The sequence below is a fragment of the Podarcis erhardii genome (assembly GCF_964252035.2).
Source record: "Podarcis erhardii genome assembly, chromosome: 2".
In the NCBI taxonomy this organism is placed as follows: domain Eukaryota; kingdom Metazoa; phylum Chordata; class Lepidosauria; order Squamata; family Lacertidae; genus Podarcis; species Podarcis erhardii.
This window is the reverse complement of record NC_138498.1, coordinates 120,861,743-120,885,678: the sequence shown is the minus strand read 5'-3', so window position 1 is coordinate 120,885,678 and position 23,936 is coordinate 120,861,743. Positions and strand designations below refer to the sequence as shown.

At 48.2% G+C, this 23,936-nt stretch overlaps 3 protein-coding genes and 1 long non-coding RNA gene across 11 annotated transcripts in view; 2 read left to right on the top strand and 2 right to left on the bottom strand.

Annotated features, from left to right (window-relative positions):
* Positions 1-23,936, top strand: part of LOC309337333 — an 86,864-nt gene that overhangs the window by 39,557 nt on the left and 23,371 nt on the right. Inside the window, exon 2 of the long non-coding RNA XR_014154165.1 lies at positions 18,574-18,732. This is a non-coding gene — a long non-coding RNA (uncharacterized lncRNA). The remainder of the gene's footprint in view (positions 1-18,573; positions 18,733-23,936) is intronic.
* The window catches only part of LOC309336990 (major histocompatibility complex class I-related gene protein-like), a 73,727-nt gene that overhangs the window by 39,076 nt on the left and 10,715 nt on the right, over positions 1-23,936 (bottom strand). The window contains exons 4-5 of one of the 3 annotated variants that reach the window (XM_081853584.1): positions 22,906-23,193; positions 21,516-21,599 (exon numbers count right to left, since the gene is read on the bottom strand). The exons of the other annotated variants lie outside the window; for them this stretch is intronic. Of the exons in view, the coding sequence (XP_081709710.1) occupies positions 21,516-21,599; positions 22,906-23,193 (372 nt within the window). The remainder of the gene's footprint in view (positions 1-21,515; positions 21,600-22,905; positions 23,194-23,936) is intronic. 3 annotated transcript variants of the gene reach the window in all.
* On the top strand, positions 3,177-18,195 carry LOC309336641 (antigen peptide transporter 2-like). 2 transcript variants are annotated; one of them, XM_081852720.1, is made up of 12 exons: positions 3,177-3,281; positions 4,170-4,676; positions 6,030-6,144; positions 6,482-6,612; positions 7,459-7,664; positions 9,280-9,477; positions 11,519-11,647; positions 13,097-13,285; positions 13,757-13,930; positions 15,617-15,776; positions 16,164-16,300; positions 17,537-18,190. In XM_081852720.1, exons 2-12 carry the CDS (start codon positions 4,181-4,183, stop codon positions 17,726-17,728), a joined length of 2,127 nt encoding a protein of 708 aa, XP_081708846.1. In that variant the 5' UTR covers positions 3,177-3,281; positions 4,170-4,180; the 3' UTR covers positions 17,729-18,190. The 2 variants fall into 2 exon arrangements, with proteins under 2 accessions (XP_081708846.1, XP_081708847.1); XM_081852721.1 differs by lacking the exon at positions 3,177-3,281 and adding an exon at positions 3,937-3,986 and having other exon boundaries at positions 17,537-18,195.
* LOC309337008 (major histocompatibility complex class I-related gene protein-like) overlaps positions 18,645-23,936 on the bottom strand; it is a 56,044-nt gene continuing 50,752 nt past the window's right edge. For 2 of the 5 annotated variants that reach the window (XM_081853619.1, XM_081853617.1), the window contains exons 7-8: positions 20,094-20,126; positions 18,645-19,645 (exon numbers count right to left, since the gene is read on the bottom strand). In XM_081853619.1, coding sequence (XP_081709745.1) covers positions 19,623-19,645; positions 20,094-20,126 — 56 coding nt within the window. In that variant the 3' untranslated portion in view covers positions 18,645-19,622. Of the gene's footprint in view, positions 19,646-20,089; positions 20,127-23,936 lie in introns of all 5 variants that reach the window. The other 3 variants (XM_081853622.1, XM_081853621.1, XM_081853616.1) reach the window with 3 other exon arrangements.

Genomic DNA, 23,936 nt, shown 5'->3' with positions numbered 1-23,936 from the left:
GTCGTTCCGGATCCCCGAAACCGGGTCTCCCCGCGAGTAGGGGAGGCGCAAAAGGTGCCAGCCGAATCCCACGTTCACAGGCTTCTCCTGCCTGTGATTTTAGTGGGTCTCCGCCTTCACCGTGGTGGCCAGACCCTAATTTCCACGGAGCGAATTCCTCCCGATCAGAGGAATTCCGCCATTTTCCGGAGGCGTCAACCCGGAAGTTTGACTGACATTTTTCACAGGAGTTGAAGAATGGAGGCAGATTTCCATGAGAAAGTACTCATCCTTCATTAACACTGGTGTGTGTTTGTTTCCAGGGTGGATTCCTGCCCTCACACTCTCTCTCTGCCACAAGACACCCTCCCCCATTTCTCCACAGTCCCTAATTGTATTTTCTCGTTTTCCCCTTTTTGCGATCCTCCGCTGCCCCCTGCCGGCTGCTTTCTTCCCCTGCTGAAATGGAAATCAGGGGATTTCTAGGAAATTCTTCAAGGGACCAGTTGAAGCAAGTCACGGATTGCAAAAAAATGGTCAAGGTTCCCACATATGTCACAGCTTGGAATCGGTGCAAGTGGGTGTATGCCTACCTATGGTATGGAAAAGCGGAAATATATAAAACTTTTACAAATCACGTAATCAGAAAAAACCTATTTAGAGTATGGGGAAAGTATAAAAACTTATTAGAAAGGAAAACACCACTGTGGAGATCCCCAGTGGAAGCTACAACCAGGAAAAGAATAAATATGGATAAGCAGTGGTTACCTTACAGTGAAATTTTAGATCTTACAGGACAGGAACCAAAACTGAGAAATATCGAGGAATCAAGAGATCTGGTTATGGATTGGCTACAGGCTGTTAGGGAAATTCTGGAAGTGAGGATACTCGACAGTCCCAGCTGGTCGGGCAGAGTCCGTGGGTTCTCTCGGTCAGCAAAGGAAGGGGTCCCAGCCACAAACCGGAGCAAAACTTTGATCTAGACTTAGATCAAAGTTTATTGCGCAACAGGTTCAAACAACGGAATGAACCCCGAGAAAGGGGCATTGACTTTTTAAACTTCCCACCACATCCAATAATAATAATAATAATAATAATAATAATAATAATAATAATAATAATTTTTATTTATACCCCACCCTCCCTGGCCAGGGCCGGGCTCAGGGTGGCTAACACCAATAAAATCACATTAAAAACATAATAGGGGGGAAAGAGAGGGGGGAACAAAACAAATTTAAAATACAGGTTAAAATGCAATTTAAAATGCAGCCTCATTTTAAAGTAGTCGATAAATCAAGACCATAAGGGGAGGGAAACATAAGGGTCAGACTGAGTCCAAACCAAAGGCCAGGTGGAACAGCTCTGTCTTGCAGGCCCTGAGGAAAGATGTCAAGTCCCGCAGAGCCCTAGTCTCTTGTGACAGAGCGTTCCACCAAGTCGGGGCCAGTGCTGAAAAGGCCCTGGCTCTAGTTGAAACCAATCTAACCTCCTTGAGGCTCGGAACCCCCAAAGTGTTGTTATTTGTGGACCTTAAGGTCCTCCACGGGGCATACCAGGAGAGGCGGTCCCGTAGGTACGTGGGTCCTAGGCCGCATAGGGCTTTAAAGGTCAAAACCAGCACCTTAAACCTGACCCTGGACTCCACCGGGAGCCAGTGCAGTTCTCAGTGGGAGAACTTCCTCCCGGGATTGTGGACTTTCAGGGCAACCCTGCCTTGGTCACCCCCAACCAGACTCTGTCAGCAGGATCAGTCCCTCTCATCTCCTGCAGGAGAGTCACTACACCCCATCCCCTCAGCCCCTCTACCTCTTTCTCAGTTCCCCACTTTCTCTGTTTCCCCCTTCAGCTGCTTCTTCCTCCCCCTCCAGCCTGTTTCTCAACTCACTGCCCCAGGGCATCATGGGAGGCCCAGGGTGGAGCCCCAGAGAGCAGCAGCTGGTTGTCCTGGACCTGAAGCTCCATGAACCAGGCTGGAGAACTGGAACCTTGAAGGTATCAAGACAGAAAGAGGGTCTGGAGGAAACTGCCATTGCCACGGGGAGGGTCCGAATGCCCGCTGGAGCTCCTCATTCTCTGCCCAGCCTGAGGATGTTTGAGAAGACACCTCAGAGGTCACCTCTGGACCACTCTGGATCTCGTCAGGGGCAGTGTGGTTCTGGGGATGCAGGATGTGACCCAAGAGGGACACCTGGAGGGTCTGACTTTGATCCCTGCCCATTGGGGCTGATAAAATCTAGCAGGGAGTTGTTCAGTATAGATATCTTTTCCAAATGAGAGCAAGAGCATCGAGTGATGCTGCAGAATCACATGTCTTTCCAGTCTCTATACCTGCTTAAGGTACGTGACAGGTATGAGACTCGTTTATAATTCTATTTTGGGAATGATTCCTTTTCTTCTGTAGCTGCATTGTTTTAGACCAGGGGTCAGCAAACTTTATCAGCAGGGGGCCAGTCTACTGACCCTCAGACCTTGTGGGGGTCCGGACTATATTTTTTTTGGGGGGGGGGAATGAATATATTCCTATGCCCCACAAATAAACCAGAGATGTATTTTAAATAAAAGGACACATTCTACTCATGTAAAAGCACCAGGCAGGCCCCACAAATAACCCAGAGATGCATTTTAAATAAAAGCACACATTCTACCATAGCTGTCAACCTTCCCTTTTTTTGCGGGAAATTCCTTTACTCCAGTGCTGCTTCCCGCTGCTATCCCGGATTGTTAGATAGCCCGTAGTCTGTCCCCGGGACAGGTGAGGCTGCTGATCCCTTATTTTCGGGGCTCCCTGGAACAGGTGAGGCTGGTCCCTTTTTTTCAAATCTGAAAGTTGACAGCTATGCACTCTACTCATATAAAAGCATGCTGATTCCCATACCATCCGCGGGCCGGAATTAGAAGGTGATTGGGCCTGATCCAGTCCCCGGGCCTTAGTTTGCCTACCCCTGTTTTAGACTTTATGGATGTCCCACACTCATATTACAAAGTACTTGCGTCCTGTGCTATAAATCAAGCACTGATGCGAGTTGTTCTCCAATGTACTTCGCATCAATAAAAAAACTGGGAGCAGCGCAGGCAAACATTTTTCCTGAAAATGTCAGCCAAGAGTTTGAGAACAGCTGTGATGGAGGTTGTCTAAAGCGCAGTCGGCGGGCTCCCCCTGGCGGCGGAAGCGGGGAGCGCGGCCGCGTGGACGGGGGAAGGGAAGCGGCTGGATTTCCCCTTTCGAAAGCGAAAGTGGGCGCGGGTTCGAGCCCCCGCGAGCGCAGAAGAGCTCAGTTCCTCCCTGGGAGACCGGAGGGCAGGTAAGGCGGGCAGGGGAGAGGAAGGCCAGGGGGCTGGCGGGTGGGATACCCAGGATAAGGGCATCAAGGGGGGGCTGGGGGGGTGCATGAAGCGCGGGGGGTTTTCAATGCAAATCGGGGAGATGCTGCAAAAGAAGCTCTCGCGCAATGTTTGATTTCATCTTTTGGGAGGGGGGGCGGCGGGTTTACTTGATGTAGAATAACTGGTAGTCCCTGAGATCGGATCGGATCCGTGTCTTTCCAACTGCGTTCAACTGCCAAGGCATTTGTGATCCTAGGTACAACTGTGTTGTTGCTGTTGTTGTTGTTGTTGTTGTTGTTGTTGTTGTAGTACAACAACTGTATTATTATTATTGTTGGTGGTGGTGTTCAATTCATATCCCACTCATCTGGCTGGGTTTCCCAAGCCACTCTGGGCAGCTTGCAACATATTTAAAAACACAATGAAACCTCAAACATATATAAAAAAAATCCTATACAAGCAACAAACAAACCAATAAACCAATAGCAACCAATAACAACAACAATAACAAGAATAAAAAGTTTACAGTTCTGCTCAAAATAACCACCAACCCCAAGTAAACATTTGACCAACACCAACCTGACAAAAACAAAACAGAGGAAAACGTTTTAAACATTTTAACCAGTTGCCCCAACCCAGCAACGTCCCAGTGCCCTCCCAGGAGCCTCTTTTAGCTGCTCAAGGTGAGTCTGGGCTCCGCCCCCTAGGCCAGGTGGAAATGGGCCTTGCACCAGGGAGCAGGTCTCTCCGTTCCAGCACTCCTGGCAACAGCAACGTGTGGGTTAGGCTGCTGAGATTCTCCCTGCACAAACTCTCTCTCACACTTCAGACTCTTAATTACACCTGGCCATTCCTTCTCTCCCCAGACTCGGCCGCCATGATGCTGCCTGCCCCCTTGAAGCTGGCCGTCCCTCTCATCCTGTGCGACATGGTCCTTCTCCCCTTGCTAGATCTCCAGCGCTCCGCCTTGGCCTCCCTGGGGGTCCCTGCAGCCTGGCTGGAGGCGGCTCTGCGCCTGCTGGTTCTCTGTGGGGCCCGGGGGCTCCTCTCCCTGGCCTGGCCCTCCCAGATGCCCCTCGCAGGCCTGGCTGCTGTGAGCCTGCTGCAGCCCCTCTATCTCGCCGTGGGGCGCTGCTTTGGAGACCCTCCGTTCCTGCTGTCGTCAGCCCCTCGGTCCTGGCTCCTGCTGGGCTATGGGGCAGTGGTTCTGGCCCACTTCATCTGGGACGTCCTGGGGCAAAGGGAGGAGGAGGAGGAGGAGGAGAACAAGGGAGGAGAAGACAAGGCCACCCTCTGGAAGCTGGTGAAGCTCTTCCGCCCAGATGTGTCCTACCTCGCAGGGGCGTTTTTCTTCCTTACCACGGCTGTGCTTTGTGAGTAGGGTTGGTTTGCATGTGTGTGTGAGAGAGAAGTGGGAAGTGAGAGAGATACATACAGTGGTACCTCGGGTTACATGCGCTTCATGTTACAGACTCCGCTAATCCAGAAATAGTACCTCGGGTTAAGAACTTTGCTTCAGGATGGGAACAGAAATTGTGCTCCGGCAGCGCAGTGGCAGCGGGAGGCCCCATTAGCTAAAGTGGTGCTTCAGGTTAAGAACAGTTTCAGGTTCAGAACGGACCTCCGGAACAAATTAAGTACTTAACCTGAGGTACCACTGTACATATTATTTGGAAATAGAAGACCGTATGTTTGGTACACCTCCTTTCCACACAGGCTGTAAAAGCTTTATTGCCAGTGAAATGTAAATAATGGCCTTGAGAGGTTATAACTCAATAACAAAGACTGAACATGGAAAGGAAATAATCTGGTTTATGTACAGAAAGGAAGAGTCTCCGCTCAAAAGGTTCGCACAAACAGGCAGAGGCTGGAAACTGAGGGATAATTCAGGGTGGAAAGAAGAATGAAAGATTTAAATTACTATAACCTCACTCGTCGTTATTTGATATCATTTTGTTTTATCTACATGCATGAGTTGGTAAAGGGACAGCTGAGGAATGAGGAGTTTGCCGGAAAATTGATGTTAATTAGAGCAGGGCTGCCATGCGTCTGGAATTTCCAGGACACAGCCGGGATTTGGCCGATTTAGGAAGGATAGATTTTGGCAAATTTCCTTTAAAATAGGTTTTTTGTGTGTGATTTTGCTCAACAACTTTTGCAATATGGGAACCCTAAATTAGAGATAAATCTGTAAAATAAATAACATGTAGAAGGGGAAGAAATGGAATATATCTAAGAGTGTGGGAAACCCATTTTTAGAAAAAAAAATGTATTAAATTAAGTTTATAGTGGTACCTTGGGTTACATAAACTTCAGGTTACATATGCTTCAGGTTACACACTCCGCCAACCCAGAAATAGTGCTTCAGGTTAAGAACTTTGCTTCAGGATAAGAACAGAAATCGGGCTCCAGCGGTGTGGCAGCAGCAGGAGGCCCCATTAGCTAAAGTGGTACCTCAGGTTAAGAACAGTTTCAGGTTAAGAACGGACCTCCGGAACGAATTAAGTAGTTAACCTGAGGTACCACTGTACTTTGGTTTTGATGTGTTATAAGTTTGAAAACAAATAAAAATTAATTAGCTCAATTTCAGATGGAGCCATGCCCCCCACCTGAAATCTTGGAGAAGGTCTGCCTGTCTGTGCAGGGAGGTGTCAACAGGGTGAATGGTCTCTTCCTGTTTCCAAAGAGTCCCCCCTCCCTATTTTCAAAGCGCAAACTCTCTGCAGGTGAAACCTTCATCCCTTACTACACGGGAAGCTTGATTGACATCTTGGGCAAGAAGTACGACTCAGATGCCTTCACGTCCGCCATCTTCTTCATGTGCCTGGTGTCGCTCGGAAGGTGGGTTTCTTCCTGACAACACCCCCTGCCCAAAAAACAAAGGAGCCCTGGCTCGGCTGGGGTGTGTGCAATCTTCTCATAATCTGGGGAGTTAAATTATTTCTTTGGAATTAAATTGAATTCAGAAAGCAGTTCGGGGGGGGGAGGGGGTGCTTGGAGAACTGCTTTCTACTGCAAAGGAAAGCCCCCACGTTTCCAGAATGTGACTCAAAAAGGTGATCACATCTTGGGGGGTGCCCCAGAAACTCCGATTTTGCCATTTTGATTCCTACCCTCCAGAGTGGGACTCACACATTCACAGTTTCCTTTTGTAGAGCAGTCTCCATTTCTGTTCCAGCTCGCTGTCTGCCGGCGCACGCGGGGGACTCTTCACGATGTCCTCTTCCCGGGCCATCATCCGGATCCGAAGCTGCCTCTTCTCTTCTCTCGTCCGGCAAGACCTGGCGTTCTTCCAGGAGGTGAAAACAGGTGAGAGCCCCCTAGCTCCAAAGCCTGGCCTGCCTTTGAGTCCAGCTCCCTGAGTGTCCTCTAGTCATAGCTGCCAACTTTTCCCTTTTTTAAAGGGAAATTCCCTTATTCCAAATAGGATTCCTCGCAATAAAAGGGAAAAGTTGGCAGCTATGCCTCTAGTGCACGTACAGAGCGCTTGTGGTGGTTCCTCCATGCAACACTTCTGTTATGACCGGGCCTTAAATATTCCCATTTTATGGGTTGCATAACTGAGGCTCCATGAGGAATGCCAAGATGTGAGGCTTTCCAGGATTTGAACTTGGGTCTCCCAAGATCCTGCTTCGCCACTCAAGTGGGCAACTCTTTTCATGTTTGTTTTTGCTGCCGAGTTCAGAGGTAAGGAATATCCTGGTGCCCTCCGGATATTATGGGACCCCCAACTCCCATCATCCCTAGCCAGCATGCCCAGTGGGCAGGGATGATGGGAGTTCTAGTTCATCAAGAGCGTCTTCTTTCCTTCATCTGTTCATCAAAGGACTTGATTCATCTATCGGTCGTTCTCTCCATCCCTCCATCTGCTAATCCACCAACTATTTCTCCTTTCCATCCTTTTCTTAGAAAAGTGTTTTTCTTTTCATTTTTTCATGCACAGAAAGCAATAGTCACAACAATCAACAATAGAGAGAAATAGGAGTTTCTTCCTGTCCTTGCAAGATGTTCTGTCTTTCTTTCCCCCAGTTGTTGCTGTTATCCGTCTTGCCTCGGGCAGAGCTTTTTTATTTTTTAAAAAATATTTTTTATTAGAATGCGCTTTTGATCCCTCCAGTCTCCCGTCTCTGAGCGGCCTCTCCTTTCGCCCCGCAGGAGACCTGACCTCCCGCCTCTCCAGAGACACCACCATGATGAGCGACTGGGTGCCTCTCAACGCCAACATCTTCCTCCGCATCCTGATCAAGGTCTGTGGGCTCTGCGCCTTCATGCTTGGCCTCTCGTGGCGCCTGACGTTGCTCACCCTCGTTGAGGTGCCAGTCATGCTGGCGGCCCAGAAGGTCTACGATGCCCGCTACAAGGTGAGGGGGCCCTTGAGGGCAGGCGGGGGGAGACTGGGAGCTGCGAGTTCAAGAAACGAAAGGGGAGCTTCTTGCCAGGGATTGCTGTTCCCTGTTTTCCAAACCTTTGAGAGAAATATTAAAGGCAATTCCCAGAATTCTTTTGGGGAAGCCAGGACTGCTGTAAGGGTGCTTTATAAATATATGGTGTGGATGTGAGAAGTGGGAATAGATAGACATAACATTCTACAAGGACAGGAAGGAATACCACAAACAGAATAACTGACACAAGCAGGAGGAAGAGGGATATATAGTTTGAATGCTTCACCTATGGGTTTATAAATCATTTAATGTGTCAAGACGAGTGGATGTCGTTAATATTGCAGTTGTTGAATAAGGGATTGTTATTTTGACTAGAGTGTAATTGAGATGGATAAGATTTTGGAATGCAGAAACAAAGCAAATCATCAAACCCATCAATTGGGAGGCCACCTACCGGTAAATCATATAATTTGGCACCTGTATGATTGGGATTAGTGCTTGTATTGTATTAAAAGACGCCTTCTCCTTGGGAGAAAAGCAATGACAAACCTAGACAGCATCTTAAAAAGCAGAGACATCACCTTGCCAACAAAGGTCCGTATAGTTCAAGCTATGGTTTTCCCAGTAGTGATGTATGGAAGTGAGAGCTGGACCATCAAGAAGGCCGATCGCCGAAGAATGGATGCTTTTGAATTATGGTGCTGGAGGAGACCCTTGAGAGTCCCATGGACTGCAAGAAGATCAAACCTCTCCATTCTGAAGGAAATCAGCCCTGAGTGCTCACTGGAAGGACAGATCCTGAAGCTGAGGCTCCAAGACTTTGGCCACCTCATAAGAAGAGAAGACTCCTTGGAAAAGACCCTGATGTTGGGAAAGATGGAGGGCACAAGGCGAAGGGGACGACAGAGGATGAGATGGTTGGACAGTGTTCTCGAAGCTACCAGCATGAGTTTGACCAAACTGCGGGAGGCAGTGGAAGACAGGAGTGCCTGGCGTGCTCTGGTCCAGGGGGTCACGAAGAGTCGGACACGACTAAACGACTAAACAACAACAACAACTTGTATTATAATTTGGCAATGTTATAATGAGGCTACCACTGGATTATGGTAATTGAAAACTAATAAAAATTATTGTTAAAAAAAAAGAGAAGTGATCGTACCCAAGGAGTTATGGTCGATTTGCTGGTCTCTTTGGATTTGGTAATGTTGTGGACCAGAGATAAGGAGCCTGGTGCCTTCTAGAGACTGTTGGACTACAACTCCCATCAGCCCCAACCAGCAGGGCCAATGGTCAAGGATGCTGGGAGTTGTAGTCTGTTGAACCCTGCTGTCAATCAGTCATGTTAAGGTAAGCTAAAGCACACACCCCTAAAGGAATCCTGGGAAGTGTAGTTTGTTAGGGGTGAGGGATAAACTACAGTTCCCAATGTTCTTTTGGGAGGGGGGAAATGGGCTTTGAACATTCTTTAAAGGAATGGTGGGCATGTAGTCTGAAGTAATGGGATCTTGCAGCCAAACCCAGTGGTCTGCCCCCCTCTGGCATTTAGCGCAGACTCCTAAACTCTCCCCTTTGCCATTTCTTTTCCTTTCTGCAGGTTCTTCTGCAGGCGATCCAGGATTCCCTGGCACGTTCTGGGGAGGTGGTGCGGGAGACGGTCTCCTCCGTGGAGACGGTGCGCAGTTTCGCCACCGAGGAGGAGGAGTCTGAGCGCTACGATGCGGCCTTGGCCGAGACCCACCGGCTGAAGGACCGGAGAGATTGGGAGAGGGCCGTCTACTTGCTCCTCAGACGGGTGAGTCCTTGGGGTCTTGTGTAGGGGAGAGGCTTGGGGGGGTCAGAAAGGGGACAAGCATCCTCCCAAGGAGAGCTGTGGCAGGAGAGCTTTCTGGAAATGGCACCCCTTTCTTTCGTTCTTCCATTGACCAATCAGCTTGGCATCCCGGGCAGCTTTTTCAAGGTCACTGTTCACGTGGGAATATCGAGCGTTGGTGGTGTTATGTATTCAGTGGTCTGTGTTTGCCTGAGCTTGGGTCTGGACTAAGGATTCTGAGCTCCTGTGTTCGGATTCGATACATGATATCCAATCACAGAACGTTTCAGGATTTGGGCCTCTGCCATTGGGCCTTAAACTCTGAGTCATGATTTGCAGCTTAGAAGTATAGACAGCCAATCATGGTGGGAGTGGGCCAGGCCTTCAGAAATGTATATAAGCAGTTGTTTTGCCCCTGTGGTCCCGTTCTGTTAGTTTAATAAAGGTTCTTGCTGTTATCACAGTGTCTTGCCTCATAGGAATCCACCTATACTTCAGGTCGCTTGTACAGTGGTACCTCGGGTTACATACGCTTCAGTTACACACTCTGTTAACCCAGAAATAGTGCTTCAGTTTAAGAACTTTGCTTCAGGATGAGAACAGAAATCGTGCTCTGGCGGCGCGGCAGCAGCAGGAGGCACCATTAGCTAAAGTGGTGCTTCAGGTTAAGAACAGTTTCAGGTTAAGAACGGACCTCCGGAACGAATTAAGTACTTAACCTGAGGTACCACTGTAGTGTCTTCATACTGGCCAGTTTGTTTATGGATGTACAGGGTGAGGAGGTATGGCAGGGGGCAGAATCAGGCCCACAGGCAGGCATGGGGAATTCAACATCCTACAATCCCCTCTCATATACCTAAAAAGGTAAAGGGACCCCTGACCATTAGGTCCAGTCGTGGCCGACTCTGGGGTTGTGGCGCTCATCTCGCTTTATTGGCCAAGGGAGCCAGCATACAGCTTCTGGGTCATGTGGCCAGCATGACTAAGCCACTTCTGGCAAACCAGAGCAGCGCACGGAAACGCCGTTTACCTTCCCACCGGAGCGGTACCTATTTATCAACTTGCACTTTGACGTGCTTTCGAACTGCTAGGTTGGCAGGAGCAGGGACCGAGGAACGGGAGCTCACCCCGTCGCGGGGATTCGAACCGCTGACCTTCTGATCGGCAAGTCCAAGGCTCAGTGGTTTAGACCACAGCGCCACCCGCGTCTCTTCTTATATACCTACCAGTGGGATAAATTAGGCTGGTAGGTGAAAGGGTCTTTGTACTGGTGACCCCGCAGACGTGGGATGCTCTTCTAGGTGGGGGGCACATGGCCCCCTTTCTTCCAGACCTTTAAGTGCACTCTGAAGACCTCCCTGCTCTGTGGTGTTTTTCCTTTAAAAACTTTTAAAACTGAGCATTGCTTGCCAAAAGGCCTTCATTGGGTTGGACAGTGGAGTTCTCTTTCATAGCCCAACCGGAAGCTCCAAAATAGAAATGAGGACAGGGGAAATAACAAAGAACTTTCCAAAAGGATACAGGCCTATTTAATTCTGATTTAAACTGGGTGCATCTTTGACTCTTGGAGAACCTGGGAGGGAGGGAAAAATCTGTCAACGTCCATTCTCCCGGTTTCTCTCTTTTTGCAATCTTAAATTCTGTTCTTCACATTTCTGCAGCGGTTTGTGAGTTTTCTTTTTTAGAAACACACATGAGCATTTCATTTCAGAGTGGCTTTCTCCTAATAAACATATGCAGTTTCAAGTAATGGGCACATTTCTGCAAGCATTTCCTCTTAATACACATTCCTTGGCTGGAGCAGTGCATTGCCAAATTTGGAGAAGTCTAAATTTCAAAGTCTGCCTGTCTTTAGGTTTTTTGTCTCATTTTGGGAAAGTGCAGATTTGATAGATTCAGAGACCAACTGAATTGAATTTCATCCTTGGAGGGGAAAGGGGTGAGCAGAACAGCCAAGCCGTCAAACGTGGCTACTAGGGTGGCTGCCGGTCCTCAAGATCTTCCCCCGAATTTCTCTCTCTAGCTCCTGCAGCTGAGTCTGAAACTGATCATGCTTCACTCTGGGTACCAGCAGATCCGTTCTGGCCTCATGACCCAAGGGAACTTGTTCTCCTTCATTCTCTACCAGATGGACTTCGGGGACTACATAGAGGTGGGTGAAAATCCGCAACGGGAGGCTGCAACAGTGCTGGCATTCCAGCCTTGAATGGCATTCTGGCTATTCCGCAATTGGAGTCACGCCTTCAGCTTTTTAAATGGGTGTGATGCTCCTGCCCTTCCCTTCATTCTCCACATACTGTGTCCATCTTCTGCTTCTACATCCTTCAAGGAACTGCCTTATATTGAGTCAGACCACTGGTCCATTGGGTTCAGCATTAACCAGTGGCAGCTCTGTAGGTTTGCTGCCTCAGGTGGCAAAATGTCTTGAGCTGCTGGCAACTCCCATTTTGGCCTTGAAGGGCCAGGGCCAAGCTGGTGTTGAGGTCTTCTTCGCTGGCGATCCCTCACAGCCGAGTAAGATTGTCTTCCATAACCCTGGTCTTAACAGTGAGTTTGTAGGTTTCTGGGCGGGAGTTGATCATGGTGAGGGTTTGCCAAATGTGCCTTCCTTTTAGCTAGTTTCTCCCTTTCGTCCTGAATTTGAGCATCTTCAAAATCCATGACATCTTTGGTAAAGGCTGTTCTCCAACTGGCGCATTCACAGGCCAGTGTTTCCCATTTGTCGGTGTTTATACTTCATTTTTTGAAATTTACCTTGAGAGCGTCCTTAAACCTTATCAGAGCTCTGCATATTCCCTTTCAATTATACGACACGGGTTTGCTTTGCTGGCTTCTCTCCCCTCTTTTTTTCTTTTTAAAATTCCTCTTTTCGAAGGCAAGGTTGTTTTATGTGTTCTGGCAACCCCAGGAATTTGCACCATAGAACTTTGTGAACCCAGCGTTGTAAATTTGTTTTAACAAAGCCTTGCATTCCTCACCCTGATTTCCTGTTGGCTATATCTCCACATTTTGAAAACTGATTTTAAAACTTATTTTAAGGACTTTTAACCTTCAAAACCTCTGAATCTCTTACAATCCTTTTTAATTCCTTTGACCCCCTATATTTTAAACAAACTGAAAGAGAGGGGAAATTGCTGTTGCTGAAGAGACTACGTTGAAAGAACGTCCTGTTTGGTTTTTATCTTTTTACCCTCCTATTACCTCCCTGTCCACAAAGTAGCTGTAGATAAATCTGGACTGGATGAGACTGTGGATTTGGGTCTCCACCAATTGATCTGAGAAGTATACTTATTTATCAGTATATTCCTGATACATGCAGAATTCCAGAAATGAGAAGAGCAAAAAGACCCAGGTGTCCCGATACAGATAGAGATTCACGGTCTTTAATTCTCAAGCAGAGTAACTTGGACAATTATTTTCTGCCTCTTAAAGAGTCCATATCACCACCAAAAATAAATAAATCCCTTTTTCTCTCCGCAGAGGAGACACTCCCTGAATTTAAGAGAAGGATAAAGCGAATACTCCCCTAATTGTGGGATTGTGAAATAAGTTTAGCATATTGACAAACCTCCTTGTCTTGCTCTTCTTTCGCCCCTCACAGACCCTGATGTACATATACGGAGATGCGCTCAGCAATGTGGGAGCGGCAGAAAAAGTGTTTGACTACCTGCACCGGGAACCGTCCGTTCGCACTGAGGGGACGCTGGCCCCCGACTTCCTCCGAGGTCACGTCTCCTTCAGGAACGTCTCCTTCTGCTATCCTTCCCGCCCTGATCTTCAGGTCTTAAAGGTACATGGCCAAGAGTCTGGTCCCCTGAGGATGTTGGAGCAGAGAATCTCGGCTCAGTGGTGCTGGGAGGCAGTTTGAGATTCTGGACTTTATGGCCTTATGGGGAGGCCTGTCTCTTTAAGTGAGAACGGGGACCCCCTTGACCGACCTCCCAATGCAGTGGGCCAGCCATTTGGGCCAAAGGTTCAAAGCAGCATCATACCACTTTAAACAGTCCTGGCTTACCCCAAAGCATCCTGGGAACTGTAGTTTGCTAAGAGTTCTGAGGGTGGTTGGGAGACCCCTTATTCCCCTCAGGGAGCTACATTTCCCAGAGTTCCCCGTGGTGAGGGATGGCTTGTTAAAACCACGCTGGGAATTTTAGAACGGTCTTTCAAACCCCATCTAGGTTTATAGCTGTCTGGTGGCTGTGAGTTCCATAGGTGAATCACAGCCCCAGTTTTTTCTCCTTTCCTTGCTCCTCCTGTGCAGAACGTCTCCTTTGAGCTCCGTCCCAGGGAGGTGGTGGCGCTTGTGGGTCTCAACGGCAGTGGGAAGAGCACCTGCGTGGCACTGCTGGAGCGCTTCTATGAGCCCCAGTCTGGGGAGATCTTGCTGGACGGGGTCCCGATCCGGGATTATGAGCACAAGTACCTGCACAGCAAGGTGAGCAGGGAGCCCACAAAGTGTGGCTGACATCAAACTCCTGTTTCCCCTTCATTATTTATTATTTATTTTATTTATTGAATTTATATACCGCCGTGTGTCCTCGGGTCTCAGGGTGGTTTACAGAATACAGTCATACCTCGGGTTACAGACGCTTCAGGTTGTGTTTTTTTGGATTAGGGATGTGGTCGCACATCAACAGAAGCGCTGAATTGCAACCCACGCAGATCATGTTTGCAACCCGAGCGTCCACTGTAAAATCATAATATAAAAAACACAAAATCCATAATCCATTCTTTCTTATGGAATATGCAGAAATGGCGAAACTCTACTGGAAGAAAAAGAAATCAAGATAACAAGTTTTTTTAATAAAAGAATGGAAATGGTTTATTAAATATTTACAGATAAATTGTAAACAGATAAAAACAGTGGCAGGATTAAAGAGGGGGAAGAAAGTCAAGTTTTAAAATGTCATAATGATTGTAAAATCAGTGAAATGTATATATCTGAAAAGTATAAATGATTTTTTAAAAATCCATAATCCAAATAAAAACAACAGCCCAATAAACCCCCCCCCCAAACCTACATTTTAAAAGGACATAGGCTCCCAAATTATTCATTTCTCACAAGATTTATATACCACTTATTTGTAATAAAACCTCAAAGCAGTTAGCAAGAAGAAACAATTTAAAAAGTTGAAAAAGTTGAAAACAACTATTTACAGCATTGAAAAATAATTAAAATCAACCATAAGCTAAACAAACAAACAAAACCCAGGTTGAGACACTTGTTAGTGTTCCCCAAATTTTGATAGGGTTGCCTGAACATGTATGTTTTAGCAGCCGCTGAAAAGAATACGGCAAAAGCACCTGCCTGATGTCAATTGGCAGGGAGTTCCAAAGGATTTTGGGGATGCTAGAGAGTTGTCAGTGCCAAGGGGAAGGCGGTTCTGTTTTTCACAAAACAGGAAGCATATTTTGCAAAAGAGGAAACGACAGGGTGTGGCTGAGCACTGGAGAGGAAATGTGGGTTGCAAAAGGCCGTGCCCACTGAGATTTCGTGATACACAAACACTTCCCAGCCTGGTACTTAAGCTGTAAATTGTGGTGTTTTTTTCCAGGGGAGGGTGACCAGAGACGAGTTCCCATAAGGAGATGCTTGCAAGGAATAATTGTGGCTGTTGAGCCTTGAGAAGGGATGGTTCAGAGGGGATATGAGAGCCTCCTTCAGATATTTGAAGGGATGGAAGGGCCTGCCCCTTCCTGTTCTCTCAGTTTCTCATCTTTCCAACTTTAATTTAGTTCTGTACATTAATGCAGCAATTTGTGGGTTTTGCTTTTAAAAATCTGCACGAAAATTTTTCAATATTTCAGTGCAAATCTCTCCTAATGAACATGTAATTGTCTGCAGATTTGACTAATGCACACATTTTTGCAAGCAATTTCTCCCAATAAAAAAGCATTTTTGTAGGCTGTTTTCACTAACATCTTCATTTCTTATGCACATTTTTGAAATGTTTTGGGTTTGAAAACAGGGTTGCAAAATTCAGAGAATTGTGAATGTTGAAGGTTCACCTGTGTTTCAGTTCTCTTATTGTTTGAGAAGGTGCAAATATGGTGGAGTGTGCTTCAAATGCAAAATGAATCCCAATTTCTCTCTAGTCGTTGCACTTCATTCTGCCTGCAGGTGGCGCTGGTGGGACAGGAGCCGGTCCTCTTCTCTGGCTCCATATGGGACAATATCGCCTATGGGGTGCAGGATTGCAGCCAGGAAGAGGTGGCGGCTGCAGCAAGAGAAGCCAACGCCTTAGGCTTCATCAATGAGCTGGAAGGAGGGTTCGCTGCAGGTGGGTGAAACCTCTTTCCTCCCGTCTCCTTTTGCCAGAGGCAGAACTCCACTCTCCTTCCAGAAAAGGCAGCTGGCCTGATTCTTACCCTCTCTGAGATAACATGAATTTCTGTGGCCCACTGAATTCCTCCAGGAAAATTGGTGGGGCTCCAGTCTCTTGTGACGAGTGAGAATTCCCGTCTCTGAGCCTCAGCTCCTCTTGTCACTGTGCCTGACCCTCCACCCAACTGCTCACTCCATCCCATCAAATGAACCCAGGAGTTCGGGATCCTCCTTTACCTGCGACTCGCCTTTTGCACACCTGCCACCACTCCCACTCCTCTGGCAACCAGGCTTTCTTTTTCCCTCTTCCCACCCCTTCTCTCTTGTTCTTGCCTTCCTGCAGATGTCGGGGAGAAGGGAGGCCAGCTGTCCGCAGGGCAGAAGCAGCGTCTGGCCATCGCCCGGGCCCTGATCCGGAACCCCAAGGTCTTGGTGCTGGATGAGGCCACAAGTGCTCTGGATGTGGAGAGCGAAGCTGCCGTGAGTGTCAGGGCAGGGGAGGAATTGTGGGACTTGGTTGACATGAGAAGCATTAGCCATGAGTGGGTGTGGCGGTTTTATATTATTGTTATTTATAATATTAATAAGCGGACTTGCATTTTCCAGTGCCAGGCAGCTTTTAGTAAAATGCTCACTGGGGACCAGACCAACTTGCCCTTTCAGTTTTTTCCATCATTTCCCCCCAGTTTGGCCAAGCTTAGGATGAGAAAATTATATTGACAGGGAACTTTTTAAAGTTTGATGTTTTATTGTGGTTTTAATATTCTGTTGGGAGCCGCCCAGAGTGGCTGAGGAAACCCAGCTGGATGGGCAGGGTATAAAGAATAAATTATTATGATTATGATGATTAGTGTGTATCCTGGACTGCATGCTATTCTGACACCCAAATGCTCCCTTTGCTCTGTCCCAGCGCCTGCCGATCCAGCAGTTCGAAAGCACACAAGTGCAAGTAAATAAATAGGTACCGCTCCGGCGGGAAGGTAAACAGCGTTTCCATGCGCTCTGGTTTCCATCACGGTGGTCTGCTGCCCCAGAAGCGGTTTAGTCCTGCTGGCCACATGACCCAGGAAGCTGTCTGTGGACAAACGCTGGCTCCCTCGGCCTGAAGCGAGATGAGCGCCACAACCCCCGAGTCACCGTTGACTGGACTTAACCATCCAGGGGTTCTTTGCCTTTACCTATGTTATTGATATTTATAATATTAATAAATGGACTTGCATTTTCCAGTGCTAGTCAACTTTTAGACCTTATCCTTTCAGTTTTTCCCATCATTATTTTTCCAGTTTGGCCAACCTTAGGATGACAAAATTATATCTATCCTGAGCCACATGCTATTCTGCCACCCAAATGCTGGGCTACCTAACATGGGCAGGGTAATAATAATAATAATTAATATGGAGCACTCCATGCTCTATATCCTTGTGTGGGAAAACAGCAGGATTCATAATGCTTACAAACATCTTTCTCAGTCTCTCTCTTACACACACACAGCCAGTGGTTAGTGTGTTAGACTGGGCCCTGGGTTCAAATCCCCACTCAGCCTTGAAGCTCACTGGGTGACCTTGAGCCCATCCCTGCCTCTCAGCCTAGGCTACCTCGCAGGGTTGTGAGGAAGAGCCCCATATACGTCACCTTGAGCTTGGAGGAGGGCTGGGATATAAACCTAATAAATAAATAAAATAAATCTAAGAGGGGTTTTCTGGCTTCTTCCCCTAGATCCAGCAGTCACTGATGAGCGGCCAGGCCAGGGCGGTGCTGGTGATCGCTCACCGGATGCAGACGGTGGAAAACGCGAACAGGATCGTCGTCCTGGAGGGTGGGGAGGTTGTGGAGGAGGGGACGCACTCTGAGCTGATGAGCCGGAGGGGCCCCTATTATCGCCTGGTGCAAAGGAGCCAGGCTGAGTGACTTCCGCACAGGCTAACTGGTCTTCTGGGATCCCCCTCTCGAGGTGGTCGTGTGTGTGGCATAACTGCGTTTAGAAGGGGGTCTCTGTGCCTTCTGCTGAATGGGACCTTGGGCCACAGCCCCAAAGTCCTGCCATGACAGGGCTACTAGGAGACTCACATAATTGGCTGATCCTTTCCAAGTGCAGCCTTCTACTCAGAAGTAAGCCCTACTGAGTTCAATAGGGCTTACTCCCAGGTAAGCGGATGGAGAATTTCATCTCGAGTTGCTTAAAATATGGGGTCTGGCTTCTTTCCCAATCCTGTCTCTTGGTCCCGTATGTCTTAAGTGTTTCTGAGTATGTCGCAAAAATATCTTAAGGCACTTTTGGTCTCTTGCTGTTGATTGTCCAGGACTATGATGGCATGAAAGCGGCGTTTTGTAGAATAAAATGTGTGCACATAACTCTTTGAAGTTTGAAATTTTGTGTCTCTGGGGGGCTGCAGAATGGTGCTTCTTCTAGGGTATGGGAACACAAGAGGCTGCTAGATAAGGCCAAAGGGAGCCCCACTAGTCCAGGGCTACACAAGATCTGCGTGCTTGAGGGACACATTGGCTCAACTTGAAGCGTATTTAACCCGAGGTATGACTGTATTCCCAACCCTCCTTTATTCCATCCTGGAACCAAAGGCGGCATCCAGGTGGTCCCCAATCCAGGCACTGAGCAGACTTCAGACCCTCTTGGCGTCATGTAACTTAATCCCACACCTGCTAAACCACAGATTTTGTCCCCATCTCACTTTGGACTCTAGTTCTTCAGTCACGTTGCACAGGGAAGACCAATTATTGGCTCCTCCCTGCCAGAGTCTGTAAAAATTCTCTGGAACTTCAAAATCTCTGGAACTTCTGTGATAAGAAGGAAAGAACCACTGAAGACAAAGGGAGGGCACCCTTGTTTATTTCAGTCAAATGGATATTACAAAAGGAAGAATAGTATAAATTACATCCAGTGTCTTCAAAGCAAGGTGCAGCAAATCCATTGAGGCCTAAGAGAGTTAGTGCATTCTTATTTCTAGGAAAGACTCTCCTTAAGGAATGCCAGCCTATGAGAAGGGAAGGAAGATGGAGGGAACTGCAGGTGGGAGGAGTATGTTCCTCAAGGGCCACAGGTGGAAAAGCAAGAATGGGCGAGAGAAAAATTAGGCAATTTGAAGGCAGCAAAACTAGTTTACTTGGAGGAGTTCATGTGGTCCCACTCCCAGTGGGTCACCCCTCCTAGAAGGCTGTGGGGACCAGGCTAGAAGTCTCATGAACTGAAGGCCTGAAGCCCAAAAGAAGGGGCTGCTTATTTCAGATCAAACTGTGTCCATGAAGCTCTGATCTGCCTCTTCTCCTTGCTGGCTTCCTCCTTGGCTGCCAGCAGGATCAGACAGTACATCTGTTTAGCCAAAGGCTGGGCGGCCCAAGAGGCAGGTAGGCAGTAACAGCTTAGCCTATTTCATGCATAATACGCCTAAAGCAGTTCTCAGATGTTGCCTTTCCTTCAATTTGGATGGAAAGTGAGTGACACAAGATTGGGGAAAGGCTTGTGGTGGGATCCACAGCAACAAAAAACCAAGAGAAACCATCAAAATCACTGCTCAATCTCCCCACCCCTTTTTAAAGTTTTTAGTTGTGTATATCCGGCACATTTCTCATGAATACAAACACATTTCTGAAAATCAGCTACAAAGCAAAATTAGCCAAAATTCATCAGAAAAACATGATTATCCTCAAATTCTAGTTACAGCTGGAGTCACAATGGGTGAGTGAGAGCCAGGATTAAGAAACATCAGAAACAGCATTAAAGGACAAGAGGGGCTCTGAGTCTCTGCAATTCACAGCCACACTTGGGCAGGCTCCTTCTGGTCTCATCTCACACACTGGGCTGGTATGAAACTGCAAAAATAAAGAGCAGGGGTGTTTCAAAGTTAAGCCAACATCATGGTGTGGGGGCATCAGCATTACAGAGCTCGTAGGAACCCAAAGGGCGTCTAGTCCAGCCTCCCAAGGAAAGCCACCATCCCTCATCATGTCAGATCAGACCTGAGATATGCTGGGAGCGTCACCAAAATGGACCTGTAGAGCAAATGCCTGCAGAGGGCAGCTCAAGCAAGTGAGCCAAGCTGCACACTCTGGGGGAATACCAGAAGGACACAAAGCAGTCCTACTATTAAGTAGAAGGAGAAATCTCTTACAGCACCCAAAATGTGACTCGCATTCAGAACCCAAACTATGACTCCCAATGTGGGTAACAGGAAAGCAGAAGCTTTTCCCCATTTGGGGATGTTCCCCACAGAGTCTTCTGCAAGAGCCCCACTTTGCCCCCACCTGCACCCCCACTTACCCTTGGTGGAGCTGGCAGACCCCTGGTCACTTGCTGAAACACAGGGAGGAAACACAGGAGTTAGGATCCCGGGGAGGGAGATCCCCCCCCCCCAGCCCTTCTCCAACCCCATCCCAAATAGGTCTCAATATGGGGAGGGGCCTAAGAAGAGTTCAGGGACAGGCAGCCCAGAGGCAAGGGGGCTCAAGGACAGCAGTGGGGGGATAAGCAGATGCTGGAGGGCAGAGAGATGGGCACAGCCTGGCATGGAGGCAGCGGGGGACTAGAGCAGGGGTGGGTGTGATCTAGGCAGGAAGGGGGCAGAAAGGCAGAAGCTGGGGAGGGAGAGCAGTGGTGCCAAATCCAGAACGGAGGATTCCTAACACCCACAGACTTGAGCCAATGAACCAAATATTTAGCTTCAGGTTCCAGTAAATTAAACCACCAGAGACCCCTCTCTCCCCCCACCCTCGGCTCTTCCTCCTGCTCCTTCCTGGAGCCCCTCCCTCAGCCGACAGTCTCTCTGCAGCCTTTTCTGGCCCTGAGGGACCCCTTGCTGTCCCCAGACAGGCTGAGCAGACAGGCTGAAGCTTTCCATCACGGTCTTGGGCTTAAGGACTAGGCCACCACCAGGTTTGGTTTGGTCTGTTTGTAACCTGTTCCTGCTCCATATTGGGGGGAAACATGGCAGACAGAGAGAGGGGAGGAGTCACTCACTTGCGGTTTTTTCGTAGGCTGATTTCCCTGTGAAGACAAAAGCAGAAGGTCAGAGCTGGAAGGGACCTCCAGAGGCCACACAATCCCATTTTGACAATTTGGCTCTCAGATGTTGAAACCTTCCCAGCAGATGCTTCTCCTGTCTCTTCCAAACACCTCCAAGGAAGGGGAGCTTTTCAAAGAACTCATTTTATAAAGAAGTAGAAAAAACTGAGGAAATTAAATCAGAAAATCAACATGGGGAAACTAGGCAGTGGACAAATTCCAAGAGGCTGGAAGGAAACATTATCCAGTCCCTTCATTCATTTTCGGAGTATTATTTCGGTGATTCTCCAAATAAAAATACAAAATGAGAGCATAAAATACATGATAAAACAAAAACAAACCAGTAACTCACACTTAAAAAGCTCAAGGCCTGGTTTGAGAGAAATGTTTTTGCCTGGCGCCTAAAGATTTGTAAGTAAGGCTCCCTGCTAATTGTTCACAGGATTGAAGGCTTAGGATTGATTAAAATGTCAGGTGGAAAGTGAATTTCCTAAGCACAGAGTGAGTACAAAGCAATGACCACTATGACTTTTGGTTCATGTTCACAGGGTGTTTTATGGGGAGGGGTCTCTGTAGGGATACAAGGGGCAGTTTCCAGGAAGCTCCACCAGCACATTCCCAGTCGGAGGCTTAAAAAAGGAGACACAGGAGAGGCAGCAAACACATCCAGGATTTACTTACTGCGGATGAAGAAGATGATTCCAGAGACCAGCAGGATGGCAGCCATGACACCCAGAATGGCTCCCACAATGAGCCCCAGGTTGACTAAAAGGGGACAAGAGACATTTTTATTCAGACTGGCGGCAGCAGCTCCCCAAGGCCTCAAGCAGGAGATTTGAGTGGAGGTGCTGAGCTATGAGCCCGGGAGGATTTTATGTGTGAAAAGCAGGCCCTCTCTCTCTCCTTACAGGCCAAGGTCTTCTCTGTAGTGGCCCCGATACAAGGGAGTTTATGTTTTCAGCATTAGAGGTCTTTAAAACCCCCAATATATTTTAGGAAGACAGTTGACAGGCACACCTGTTTCATCACAGACTCAAGACTTAAAAGCAGATCTCCTCCTGCTCAGGCGCTTCAGCCTTCTCTGTCCTGACCCTGAGAGGAAGGGATTCCCTCCCCCCTGAGACCCCCCCTCTGAGAGCCCAGCATTACAGGCCTTCAGGGAAGACACAAACCCTTAGGAAGAAGCATCTTGTGTAGGGTTGCCATACGTCCGGTTTTTCCTGGACACGTCCTCTTTTTCAGACTTAAAATGTCTGTCCAGACAGATTCTTAAAATGAGGCAAAATGTCCAGGTTTTTTTGTTTGGGTGGAATCTCTGAAGTCCATAGCGCTAGTGAGTGAGCCCTGCTCCCCTCTGCCCTGCCTGGGTGAGTCTTTGGCTCAAGGGCCGCTTCCATAATCCCCACTAGCCTGCCTGTGAGAAGGGGAGTCTGGGGTGGGGGTGGGGATGTGCGTTCAGGGGCTCCTGCTGGGGAAAAGGGAGTCTGGCTCTTAAGACATTCTCCTTTGGTTCCTGCAGGCAGAGCTTCCCTGCCGGTGTGTGAGAGACAAGAGTTGTTATTAAAATTCCTGCTTGCTCTTCCCAGCGGTGTGAGGCTGTTTGGCCTGAGTAGGGATGAATATCACCTTTTTGTAGCTGGGCACGGTTGAGAGGAAGAGTGAGTGAGCATCTTTTTCACTGTGAAGTACAGTTTGGGACTCCTTCTTTTAAGTTCATTGCCCCTTTTTCAGTCGCAGTGACTGTGGGTAAATTTGATTTTGAAGAAGTAAAATATGTGCCCACATTCTTTGACATTACTACTTAGGCTTAAAGGCAAGAAGGTGATGGCCAGTTTTTACCTACGACATCCAATTTGAGTTTAAGGCCTATGAGACACTTGCCAGAAAAGGCTGATTCCGACTCCGATTCAGTCGCTTGCCTCCAGAGACACAGACAGGATCCAACTGGGGTTCCCCATCTGAGCTGTGCTGCTGCTGAAGGGAGGAGTTGGGTGGAAATCCCCCTCCCAGAGCCCACCCCTTCCCCTCCTGTCTGTCTGTCTGTCTGTCTGTCTGTCTGTCTGTCTCTCACCAGGCTCCTTCTCCCAGGCCACGTCCAGAGGCTTCTCCAGGCTGTCGTGCTCCACGCGGCACCGGAAGCGCTCCCTCTCCTCGGGGTCGATCTGGACACTGAGCAAGAGATAGTAGGTCCCGTCCGAGTTGGGGGCGACCAATCCTCGGAGGGTGCCCTCCTGCCAGACCTCCCCGTCCTTCACCCAGTTGGCCTCAATCTCCTTGGGGTAGAAGCCGTGGACTTGGCAAACGAGGGTCTCCAGGCCGTCATAGTCTGCCTTCCTGGTCACCTTCACCACCGGAGCCTCTGCAAAAAGGGCCGCATTGGGGTTAACAGAGAGACATCCACAACGGGAGCCTGGAGGAATCCTGCATTTCTTAAGAGCAGAGGAGCAGGGACCCAAGGGGTAACCTAGTCGCAATATCACATCTGCAGAAATTAAAAAGAACTGCGAATAAATGGGATTTCCTCAACCTCCCTTGGCATCTTCCCCAGTCAGTGTCTATGGCGGAACTGTTTTCAGATATTTTATCCTTTGTTTGATAAAACAGACACCTTTGGGAGGAAGGACAGCATACAAATTAACATAATTTATCATCTTTATAAAGCTCTAACACTATTTAAGTATGACAACTTGTGGTTCCAAGATTGTCCCAGGGAGCTGCCTCTAGGCTGAGGGGCAAATTTCACCCGGTCCCCAATGGCGGGATTCATTCAGATCCTTCCAAGTTGCAAGTCATGAACTGAGGGCAGCTCAGACTGATCCTGGTTCCTCTCTTGAGGGGGAAGAAATGCTGGACTCACTGCTCTCTGTTCTCCGGGACTTTTCAGCTCCATAGTTAGTGAACAAAGCCAACAGCCCTGGGAAAGACAGAGCTCCTTTCTGGTTCTCCCGCCTGCCCTGAAAGGGTCCCTGGAGGTTGGAAAGGGCCCATCTCCCTTCTCCCCTGGAGTGGAAAGGGCAGACCAGGAGGCCCAGTAAGCCAGCAACTTGCGCACGTTTAACTTGTGCAAATACAGATTTACGCACCTGCCAAAAATATTCTAAA